Genomic DNA, 12,500 nt, shown 5'->3' on the forward strand with positions numbered 1-12,500 from the left:
ACACAATTAACATTCAAGTGCTTTAAGGGGATGATGCAGTGGAAAACTGTAGAGTACAACGCATCAAATAGGCTCAGGACTACATCACACAATTAAATACAAGTCAATACTGCACAGTGCACACGACACTGCGGGCTACTCTGCACTACAGACTATATATTTTCCGCTGTCAATCTTGCAATCTCTACACATAAGCTCGTAAATAGTAACCTTTTAAAATTGCAACTAACTATCCTGTCTTTGAAGTCTTAACTAGGCAAGGCGTAGGTAGTTCAACATGCCGCGGAGGGAACCCGTTGAACTCGCGCACCATCGCTGCAGATAGACGCGGTCTGAAAGTAGAATGCCCAGTTGCACCCCATACAGTCGCTGTTCTCTGCACGGATTGGTTGAGGAGCAACCCCCCACCCTGCTTCGGTGTCACTGCTGAGCCGCCTGAGCACGAGCCGACTGTCACAGCCACTGAACTGTGCTGGAGCACAGTCAGCACTCTAGTGCGCATGTAGAGAGAGGAGAGGAGAGGGAGAGAGAGACAGAGAGAGAGCGAAGGAGAGTGGTATAGGCTACCTGTTTAAGCAACTCACGGGAGAATGCTTTGACTCTGCAAGCGCCCATAAATGGATCCACTGGAAATAACCTGAGAACCGAACAGGGGAAAAAGCCATAATAAGGGCAGTTGGCAATGTTTGACAACTTCATTATGCATTGCCACGGATTGTTGCTATTACGATTTCTGAGGAGGTAACAGGAGAGGTACATGCTTGTCAACATGGATTGCCTTTTTCTTCTGTTATGGACTTTACCAGTGCCACTTGTTAGCCGCACATCAGTGAAGCCGTTGAGCACCCTGTGGTTTGGAAATATAATCAAGGCAGGTGACCTACACATTTTCAATTGCAAACTTAAGTAGTCATATCAATTCTGTCAAGCGTGTAATTCTACTTGTTTGATTTTGCAGACCCTACATATATGTTGCTGTCATTCCTTGAACCTGGTTTCAGGCACATTTGCCGGTGACTCTAGCGGGCTGAATCGCGGTAAGTCCCCTTGTATTGCTGTTTTTAGACATTTACAGGACTACCTACCTAGTGTAATAACTAGTTGACGAGGGACTTAATTGCGCTTACTTGCGTCACTGGTCTGCAACATTACATTGACCTGCCTGGGGAAAGCTGCGTAAGGTATTTAACTGCAGCTTGAATGTGATACATCCGCAGTTCCCCAAGGTACTCGTACGGAGAGGTGCAGACTTTGAAGTTGTCTCACAGATGTTAAGTGAATCAGTTGTAGACTGCTGCCGACCACCAGGTGTCAAAGTATGCCCCCGCCCATAATCCTAGTGACGTCCCTCCTCCGACAGGTCTATTTTGCTCTTATATTGTACGTAATTGTGTTTGTGTGTGTGCGTGCGCATGTGTGCATTCATAGATAGATTTCTCACTTGGAGCGAGTCCTACTATGTGCCACTCTGTTTTCTTTGATCCAAGTGATTTGGTCGTTGTTCCCCAACCATCCTCTTCACACTGTAATCCACTTTACAATTCCGAAGCACACAGGATGTTATATATTGTTGTGTGTTTTCTGCCAAAGAACAAAGGTAGCCAACACATATTTTTCCTCTGCCAACCCAACTTTTTGGCTCATGTCCCAAAAAGAGTCAGAATAAATATTTCAGTGGGTTGACAGCATCTTTGTGTGTTCCCTACTGTGCAGATTATTTCTTTGTGAGTCCGGTGGAGGTGGACTCCCTGGGCAGCTACGTCTCTCATGACATGACCAGGCACGGCCGCAGCCGCCGGTCTGTTGCGGAGACGCCGGGCCCCGTGCACTACCGTATGTCTGCGTTCGGCCAGGACTGGCACCTGGAGCTGACGCCGTCGGCCGTGCTGTCCCCCGGCTTCAGTGTGCAGACGCTGGGGTCAAAGGGCATCACCACGGAGACGCCTGACCCTGCCATTCACGGATGCCTCTATCAAGGGATTATACGCAACCAAATGGAGTCTTCGGCAGCTATATCTACCTGCACAGGACTGGTGAGTCGCCCCTCCCACTCCCTCACACACACACACACACACACACACACACACACACACACACACACACACTGTTTGACTCCCTAGGCCCTCACAATATGTCTACACTGACATCAGCCCGTAATAAGATAGGTGTTGCTGGGGTGGGCAGTGGGGTTATCACTTAGTGTTGTAATTAGGCAGATGTGCCTAAAGATGACCAATGCATCACTCCCCTAAGTGGGCCAGACAGCGCCGCAAGTCCTCTTTAGCATGTTTGATGGATCGGCAATAGGTGCGACGCTCAGCAGCCGCTTGTCCTCAATGAATAAATGACCAGCAAGGTCAGGTGGAGGTCCAGGGGGACAACAGAGGGAGGGGATGACTAATGTGACAGGCAGAGAGAAAAACTTCAACAGACTCTCATACTCACATTATTCTGCTGTTAATCAAGAGTTAGGAGGAGCCCCAGTGGTGCCATCTGCAACCAAACTGATTCAGAAACAGTCACCTAAAGAATGTTTTCATGACACAGTCTTGACATAAGAATTTGTAGAAGAGAGGGAGAGGCAAAGCCAGAGAGAGAGAGAGAAAGAGAGAGACAGAGGGTGAGACAGAGAGAGAGGGAGAAACAATAGAGAGAGAGAGATAAACAATAGAGAGAGAGAGGAGGAAACAGAGTGAGAGAGAGAGAAATAAAGAGTGAGAGAGAGAGGCACAGGCATATGGTCAGTCTCTCTCTTTCTCTTCCTTTCTCTTCCTTTCTCTTCCTTTCTCTCTCTCTCTCCCTCTTTCACAGACAGTCTCTCTCTTTCTCTTCCTTTCTCTCTCTGTCTCCCTCTTTCACAGACAGTCTATATTTCTCTTCCTTTCTCTCTCTCTCTCCCTCTTTCACAGACAGTCTCTCTCTTTCTCTTTCTTTCTCTCTCTCTCTCCCTCTTTCACAGACAGTCTCTATCTTTCTCTTCCTTTCTCTCTCTCTCTCTCTCTCCCTCTTTCACAGACAGTCTCTCTCTTTCTCTTCCTTTCTCTCTCTCTCCCTCTTTCACAGACAGTCTCTATCTTTCTCTTCCTTTCTCTCTTTCTCTCCCTCTTTCAAAGACAGTCTCTCTCTTTCTCTTCTTTTGAACTGTGTCAGGGGGACCACATGTCCCACCCCGGATGTGGCTGTGCCATAAAGCTCCATACCTTTATCTCACCAAACCGCCTCCTCCTCCTCCTCCTCCTCTGTTTCTCTGCACTCTGCACTCTTTTGTTCCTTGTTTGCCCTGCTCCACAGTCCCCTCATGTTAGTAGCAATTAAAAGCCTGAGCGCAGCCTCCGTCGCTTGGCTGGCAGCGCTAATCTTTGTATTGTCCCTTTCATTAGTGGTAGCCTCACCCTAATAAAGCAGAGGAGAGCCATTCTTTTAAAGAGCCCTCTCTGACAACACAATGTGATTCAGCGGCAATTGCATCTGAATAGACTGGAAGGGACTCTTTGATCTGTCCCCTCCCCTCTCTTGGTTTTCCTTTCCTCCTCAGCGTTTCCTCCCGCTTTTCCCCCTTTTCACAAGGATGACCTGAGGGCCACGAGAGATTCACTGGGTGTGCAGTCTGTTATGCACTCAGACTGGTAGAGTTTTTGTTCCAGGGGCAGCCTGCATTAAACAATTTGTACAGCCGACTTAAACAACTACTTTTTAAGTGTTAGTTTACATGGAAATGTGGTAAACTGTATCTCTTTGGGTCGTTTTTTCGCCGTCTTGATTTCTCTCTGGTTTCTCTGCTTCTACTCCTTTGTCTTGTTCAATCACTGCTTTTCTCTTCTCACATGAACACTTCTCTCTCACACACAGGTAGAGATACTCACATTCACACACACACACACACACACACACATACACACATACACACTCTGTCTCTCTCTCTCTCTCCCTCTCTCCCTCTCTCTCTCTTTAACACACACACACACACACACACACACACACACACACACACACACACACACACACACATATAAACACACACACACACACACACACACACTGTCTCTCTCCCTCTCTCCCTCTCTCTCTCTTTAACACACACACACACACACACACACACACACACATATAAACACACACACACACACACACACACACACTGTCTCTCTCCCTCTCTCCCTCTCTCTCTCTTTAACACACACACACACACACACACACACACACACACACATATAAACACACACATATAAACACACACACACACCCACACACACACACACACACACACACAGGAGTTTAACCCCTACTTGTCTTCTCTGCTTCTGTGCTGGTCGTAGAGGAGAGCTTTGGATTAAGCACAGATGAGTGCCCATCATCCGCTCTGATCCTCAGGCTCCCCATGTGCCTGCAGAGGCCGGAGGGGCTTCCGTGCAGAGAGAGTGTGTGTGTGTGTGTGTGTGTGTGTGTGTGTGTGTGTGTGTCTCCTTCGCCTCTGTGCTCTGGGCCCTAGAGTGCTCCCTCACTAGCCGCAGCTCCTTGAGGATGCGCACACTGTCTGTTGTCACTGATCTAGTTCAGTCATGCTTACAGCGCAGACCTCATAGCCCACTTGCTGCTGCTTATCTTCTGCTCGGTGGTACTGCGGAGGAGCAGATGGGGAGGGATTGCGTTGTTAAATCAAGAACAGGCGGCCATGGTCCTTTTAAATCAGCGGGGGGGGTTGAGTCGTAAATCCTGAATCATTTTAAATGGTGATTTAATTACGGCCATGCTGTCTTCCTTAGGCAGCTTGTTCAGAAGTGTGTGTGTGTGTGTGTGTTTTTTTGCCCTCGCTGACTCCAGCTTTCAGAGAGTAATTAAAAAGGAGAAAGATGTGTGCGGATCTCTGCGCCAGAACACGCTCGGCAGCAGAAGCTGCAGCTGGAACGCAAAAGACAGGGCTTGGCGGCTGTCTCTCTGGCTTTCTAGTTTTTTCTGTTTGTCCAGGAGCCTTGCTCGTACTTGTCCAGCGCATTATTGGAGCTGTTGGAGTTGACCATGCCCGGTGTTTGTTCCTCGGTACAAGTTCAGAGTCGTCCTCGGAGCCTTTGAGCGCAGGTGTCTTGAATTTCCCCTGGGGATCAATAAAGTATCTATCTAGCGCAGGTGTCTTGAATTTCCCCTGGGGATCAATAAAGTATCTATCTATCCAGGTGGTCAAGAGATAAATCACGGCTTCTGGACCCACCCCACGTCACCCTTCCATGCCGCACAGTTGCATCCTGCGTCCTGTTCTTTCAGCTTCCCTGAGTGGACCAAGCAAGCATCCATGCAAGCTGAAACAGGCCATGGCCAATTGTCATTCAGCCCTCCCCCATAAAACACCTCGGCCCATTCTGCTGGAGCGGCTTCATTGCATGCCGCACAGGAGAACCCAACCTCCCTCCTTAGTAGTCATGAGCTACACAGTTCAGTGGGCCACAGTAGGCTGATCTTTCAGAGTTGTGGAGTTTAGGAGTTGCAGGTTTGTGGATTGGCACTCTTATGGTCATGAATCAGGACAGTTTGCCTGAGCATGCACACTCATGCCTGACTCCACCATGACATCTCCACTGAGAGTTGGCCATTGTGCCACAGTTATGCACTTGATTCTGTTTGTTCTCTGAACGTCCTCTCAGTCTTAGCTTCTTTGTGGGAGTTGTATACTCAGTAGCAAAGTTTACATGCCCTTAAGCTGAAATAAAATGTAGCTGAAATAATATTTTCGAAAAGAAAAGCTAGAAACATCAAAATTGGAACAGTTTGGTTTCTATGAAAGGATGTCTCTCATGTCTGTAGTATTGCTACATACTTCCAAAGCTAAATGCTTCAGGTTCAGTTTAGAGATAATCGTCTTTAGTGATATCTTGTATTCTTTCTGTTTTAGACAGTGTGTGTGTGTGTGTGTGTGTGTGTGTGTGTGTGTGTGTGTGTGTGTGTGTGTGTTTAAGGAGTATTTTGGGGAGAGAGCGGGTCTTTTCCACACACACTACCACTCGTGCCTCCCCCAGTAACCCGTGGGTGCTAGACTGCGTGTCTGGAGTGTGTGAACTGGAGTTGGAGAGGTGTGTGTGGACAGGCTTCCGACGGGCCCTCAGCTGTGTTTGTTCAGCGCTCGCAGGCTGGCCGTTGTGGCCGACACTCGCTAACGTGTGGATTCCCTCCTGGGGGAGGTGGATGGTGGTGCCCATGAGTGCCTCGAGCAGACGGAGAGGAGAGTGAGAGAGAGAGAGAGAGAGAGAAAGAGAGAGGATGACACAGGGAGTGTGTGACAGAGAGAAAGAAGGAAGGAAAGACAAAGAGTGTGAGAGGAAGGAAGAGATGGAGGTAGAGAGACAGAGAGAGAAGCTGTCAGCAGGCGTCTGGTGCTTGTCTGTGTTAACTCCGTGTCAAGTCATACAGCAGAGCCTTAAACGCTCAGTGGAGGCCAGAGAAGGACAGTCCTGTAACTCTACACGGTTAAACGCTCCGTGCAGGCCAGAGAAGGACAGTCCTGTAACTCTACACGGTTAAACGCTCCGTGCAGGCCAGAGAAGGACAGTCCTGTAACTCTACACGGTTAAACGCTCCGTGGAGGCCAGAGAAGGACAGTCCTGTAACTCTACACGGTTAAACGCTCCGTGCAGGCCAGAGCAGGACAGTCCTGTAACTCTACACGGTTAAACGCTCCGTGCAGGCCAGAGAAGGACAGTCCTGTAACTCTACACGGTTAAACGCTCCGTGCAGGCCAGAGCAGGACAGTCCTGTAACTCTACACGGTTAAACGCTCCGTGCAGGCCAGAGAAGGACAGTCCTGTAACTCTACAAGGTTAAACGCTCCGTGCAGGCCAGAGCAGGACAGTCCTGTAACTCTACACGGTTAAACGCTCCGTGCAGGCCAGAGAAGGACAGTCCTGTAACTCTACACGGTTAAATGCTCCGTGCAGGCCAGAGAAGGACAGTCCTGTAACTCTACACGGTCTTGGAGTGTTTGTTGGACTTGGATGAGGGAGGCAATTTGCTTGTGAATTTCTGCCGCCTGAGTTTTATGGAGTTTTATTATGAGGATGTTTGAATTGGGGGAAAAGAACATGAAGACAGAGGCAACAGGATTCTTCCCCCAAAAGACTCCTCCGTTCTGCTCTGTCGGTATTGCTGTCAGGTCACTGTACTCCTTGCAGACGCGGTCAACAATAAGCCGGTCAGTAATCTGAGCGTCCTGTTGGCCTGGTTTTACTTTCCCAGAGATCTCTGACACCCTTTGACAAACATCTCTTGACCACCTGCGTCGAACCCCACACCCCAAGAGCTCCAGAGCACTTAAAACCCCATCATATTGCCTGAGGGAAGCCCCCAGGGACTGGCAGCAGCCAGGGAGGAGAGGGCAGACAGGGAGAGACGACATGTCGGGGGATCCAAAGGTGGCACGGCGGGCATTTGTACTTGTCCTCGTTGGAGCTCCGCAGGGAGACAGACAAATTGGAACCAGACTGCTGCAGTTGGTTTGGGCCTCTTGTGTAGTTACACATGTTCCCCTTGCTCTTACCCCCCTCCTCCAATACACGCACACACGCACACACACACACTCACACACTCACACACACACACACACACACATACACACACACACACACACACACACACACACACACTCATAACTCATGGGGGCTAGTGTGCCACTTTAGCACTGTGAGAGTCGCTGAGGGCTACTCCCTGGTGGTCTCCATGGTGACAGTGATGTAGTAACTGCCGGGTGATGCCAACAAACGAGGGGAGGCCCAGGCTTGCTCTCCCTCCACCTCTACACTGTGCTCCCTCTCTCTCTCTCCCTCCACCTCTCCACTGTGCTCCCTCTCTCTCTCCCTCCACCTCTCCACTGTGCTCCCTCTCTCTCTCTCTCCCTCCACCTCTCCACTGTGCTCCCTCTCTCTTTCCATCTCTCTCTCCCTCTCTTTTTATCTCTTTCCATCTCTCTCTCTCTCCATCTCTTTTTGTCTCTCTCTTGTTCTCTCAGACACATAAACTCAACTCTCTGTCTGGTTTCCTTTTGCTGTGGGAAACACAAGACAAATGGGCAAAATGCTGAAGTGTTTGTCACAGTCACAGCCGCAGTGACAAGTTGGGCCCATTACAAGCTTTCCTTTCCCATTGCTCACACATTAAATGTGGCATGGGCTTTGGGTGTGTGTGTGTGTGTGTGTGTGTGTGTGTGTGTGTGTGTGTGTGTGTGTGTGTGTGTGTGTGTGTGTGTGTGTGTGTGTGTGTGTGAGAGAGGTTTAATGATGTCTCTCCCGTTCTCTCTCTTTCTCTCCGTTGTGGTGTAGTTATTCAGTCTTAAGTCAGGGTCACACAGGGACATGTCTTCAGCGTCAGTGACAAACAAATAAGTAGTGAGCAGCACAGCTCGCAGTGCCTGTAAAGGCCTCAGTCTGAGCATCCCCCCTCACGTGCTCTGCTCACCAAGCTCAGATGTGTTTACTTTCCATGACACGGTCAAGCTATCTCGGGGTGTCTTTATTGCCTGCTTGGGCTTGCCAAGCCGTGGCCCGAGAGTGTGTCCTCGTTTTAACAGCGCCAAAGAGGAGAGGACGCCACCGCTCTCTAAATATGCCACCACTTGCCAAACATGTTAGAGAGAGCGCAAGTCTCCGCAACGCAGTGCCACAGGCAGGTCAGGGTGACATTAGCAGTCCCCTGCATTCTGTCCAGGCTCGTTTGAGTCGTGGGCAGCGACAGCGACAGCGGCGGTTTGCTTTCCCTCCACCTGGCACTGTGCTCCCTCTCTCTCTCCCTCCACCTCTCCACTGTGCTCCCTCTCTCTCTCCCTCCACCTCTCCACTGTGCTCCCTCTCTCTCCCTCTCCCTCCACCTCTCCACTGTGCTCTCTCTCTCTCTCCCTCTCCCTCCACCTCTCCACTGTGCTCTCTCTCTCTCCCTCTCCCTCCACCTCTCCACTGTGCTCCCTCTCTCTCTCTCTCTCCCTCTCCACCTCTCCACTGTGCTCTCTCTCCCTCTCCCTCCACCTCTCCACTGTGCTCCCTCTCTCTCTCCCTCCACCTCTCCACTGTGCTCTCTCTCTCTCTCTCCCTCTACCTCTCCACTGTGCTCCCTCTCTCTCCCTCCACCTCTCCACTGTGCTCTCTCTCTCTCTCCCTCCACCTCTCCCTCCACCTCTCCACTGTGCTCCCTCTCTCTCTCCCTCCACCTCTCCACTGTGCTCTCTCTCTCTCTCTCCCTCTACCTCTCCACTGTGCTCCCTCTCTCTCCCTCCACCTCTCCACTGTGCTCTCTCTCTCTCTCCCTCCACCTCTCCCTCCACCTCTCCACTGTGCTCCCTCTCTCTCCCTCTCCCTCCACCTCTCCACTGTGCTCTCTCTCTCTCTCCCTCCACCTCTCCCTCCACCTCTCCACTGTGCTCCCTCTCTCTCCCTCTCCCTCCACCTCTCCACTGTGCTCTCTCTCTCTCTCCCTCTCCCTCCACCTCTCCACTGTGCTCTCTCTCTCTCCCTCTCCCTCCACCTCTCCACTGTGCTCCCTCTCTCTCTCTCTCCCTCTCCACCTCTCCACTGTGCTCTCTCTCCCTCTCCCTCCACCTCTCCACTGTGCTCCCTCTCTCTCTCCCTCCACCTCTCCACTGTGATCTCTCTCTCTCTCTCCCTCTACCTCTCCACTGTGCTCCCTCTCTCTCCCTCTCCCTCCACCTCTCCACTGTGCTCTCTCTCTCTCCCTCCACCTCTCCCTCCACCTCTCCACTGTGCTCCCTCTCTCTCTCCCTCCACCTCTCCACTGTGCTCTCTCTCTCTCTCTCCCTCTACCTCTCCACTGTGCTCCCTCTCTCTCCCTCTCCCTCCACCTCTCCACTGTGCTCTCTCTCTCTCCCTCCACCTCTCCCTCCACCTCTCCACTGTGCTCCCTCTCTCTCCCTCTCCCTCCACCTCTCCACTGTGCTCTCTCTCTCTCTCCCTCCACCTCTCCACTGTGCTCCCTCTCTCTCTCTCTCCCTCCACCTCTCCACTGCTCCCTCTCTCTCTCCCTCCACCTCTCCACTGTGCTCCCTCTCTCTCTCCATTTCCCACCTCTCTGCGTCTCCGCGTCTCCAACTCCCTCTTTTCCACAGTGACACACATATGGCTGGAAACGTGCGGTGGCCGTGTGTTTATGGACATCGTGCGGTGGCCGTGTGTTTATGGACATCGTGCGGTGGCCGTGTGTTTATGGACATCGTGCGGTGGCCGTGTGTTTATGGACATCGTGTCCCATTCTGGAGTGCGGGGCAGTGTCTCAGCGTGTGCCCATCAGATCACGGTGATGATGGGGGGCCATGTGGTGTCATTATCAACGTGTTTCCTTAACCACCGCGGTCTTTGCTGTCGCTAATTCTGGACTTTCTGTAGATGCCCTTTTTTTGTTTTTTTAAAGGGGAAGTTGGCAAATGCCCTTGGAGGAATCCCTTGGTCTCACAGGGCAGGTCCTTGCCACTGTTTACTGCCGTGTGTTTAAGCGGCGTCTCTTGGAGCTGGCAAAGGTACCACATGATCAATGAGTAAAATATTTACCTGACTCTGTCAGCTGTCCAACTGGGCCAAAGAACTATATGATTAGTCACTGTTGACTAGTAAAGAGAAACTCTTTAGGGCAGAAATGCTGGACAGTAATCCAAGTTACATGATGATGTACGTTTTCTACCGCTGAAAGAGACTGAGAATGAAAGAGATTTCAATAATTACTTTAAATGACTCTAAATATGATTGAAATATCACTGATGTTGACACTGGGGGCCAGAGGATCCAGGGGAAAGTGGGAGTTTAGCGTAAAAAGATGGGAGGGGAAGAGTAAAGAGCGCCTAATTATGTATTCCGCGGTATGTACAAAGGCTGCTCCTAAAAGCGCACGTCTATTCTGCGCCTAAATACCTCCGCCTTCTAAAAGCAGGTGTTAATCCAAATTGCAGTTCAATGCGTCAATAAGAGAACCTTTCAAAGACAACAGAATCGCTATTTAGAGCACCAGTTTTGTAACACTTTATTTTAATGTGTCGCTGTTACAGTGTACCTACCTAATTAGGTACAGTGGTACAACCTGTGTAACAACATGTACTATCAGGTACTATCATTGTACTTGCATTATGTATTTGTGGGTACCTACATATAGTTGTTACATTGTAATACTGAGTGCTTTTACAAAACTTTGCCAATTTGCCTAAATTTTCATCAGAGGCAAAGAGCTGACCTGAGACCTGCTGGATGGGGTAAATCTGGTCATGATAGATTTAATATACAAACCATTCTTAGCTCCAGTCAAGGCCTCATTGTCTTCAGTCTACATGTAACAGCTGTGCTGCTACAACCTTGTTACTCTTTGATACAGTGGAATAAACCTATTAAGTGTACCAGTTAATTACTTACATGTACATATGACATGTATGTTGTGTCTTCGATGTCTTGGAACAGGTCTACTAATTCACATGTACTGTGTGGTGTAACAGCAGACACATTTCAACACATCAATTACAGGATGCATGACATCATTGACAGGATGTATATAATATGTACATGTGAGTACTTAACTGGTACACTTTATTTTAATGGGTTTATTCCACTGTATCAAAAGAGTAATAAATGTGTACCAACACAGTTGATATATGTACTATGTAGTGAATTAGTAGACCTGTTCCAAGACATCGAAGACACAACATACATGTCATATGTGCATGTAAGTAATTAACTGGTGCACTTAATAGGTTTATTCCACTGTATCAAAGAGTAACAAGGTTGTAGCAGCACAGCTGTTACATGTAGACTGAAGACAATGAGGCCTTGACTGGAGCTAAGAATGGTTTGTATATTAAATCTATCATGACCAGATTTACCCCATCTAGCAGGTCTCAGGTCAGCTCTTTGCCTCTGATGAAAATTTAGGCAAATTGGCAAGGTTTTGTAAAAGCACTCAGTATTACAATGTAACAACTATATGTAGGTACCCACAAATACATAATGCAAGTACAATGATAGTACCTGATAGTACATGTTACACAGGTTGTACCACTGTACCTAATTAGGTAGGTACACTGTAACAGCGACACATCAAAATAAAGTGTTACCCAAAAACAACATAAACCCTCGTTGGCCTTTCAAATGTCTTAATTTCACTTTCACGTAATTCACTTAAACTTTCCTACTTGCTAGATTTGACCAATCTACCATAGTCTACGTGCACAAGTATTTTGAGTAGAACTACTGATCTTCATTATCTCCTTACTTGTTGACATCTTATCATGTATGGTATTATTTCATGATCGCTAAACGTTTGATTCTTTTTAATGTTGTCATCAGTTAACTTCATTCAACTGCGCTTGTAGGCGCTGCCATTCAGTTGTGGACGTTCGTAAATTGCGTTTATGGGCGGAGAAAGGCAGAGAAAAGCGCAGTTTACACTAAGGATTGAACGATTGATAAATACGACAGAAACTTGGGTCTGACAGCGTTCGCAATGTGCGGTTTGTCCATGACGCTGATAGCGCTACG

The 12,500-nt window shown here is 49.0% G+C and overlaps 1 protein-coding gene across 2 annotated transcripts in view; it reads left to right on the forward strand.

The window, feature by feature from the left end:
- Positions 1 to 757: 757 nt before the first annotated feature.
- The window catches only part of adamts18 (ADAM metallopeptidase with thrombospondin type 1 motif, 18), a 78,258-nt gene continuing 66,515 nt past the window's right edge, over positions 758 to 12,500 (forward strand). Inside the window, exons 1-3 of one of the 2 annotated variants that reach the window (XM_076286645.1) lie at positions 758 to 871; positions 959 to 1,037; positions 1,714 to 2,033. In XM_076286645.1, the coding sequence (XP_076142760.1) occupies positions 758 to 871; positions 959 to 1,037; positions 1,714 to 2,033 (513 nt within the window). The remainder of the gene's footprint in view (positions 872 to 958; positions 1,038 to 1,713; positions 2,034 to 12,500) is intronic. The other variant, XM_076286646.1, reaches the window with a different exon arrangement.

This window comes from Alosa pseudoharengus, unplaced genomic scaffold, assembly GCF_046254945.1.
Source record: "Alosa pseudoharengus isolate Yale_2024_CS ecotype anadromous, Long Island Sound unplaced genomic scaffold, YU_APseudo_1.1 YU_APseudo_1.1_scf_16, whole genome shotgun sequence".
NCBI lineage: Eukaryota > Metazoa > Chordata > Actinopteri > Clupeiformes > Clupeidae > Alosa > Alosa pseudoharengus.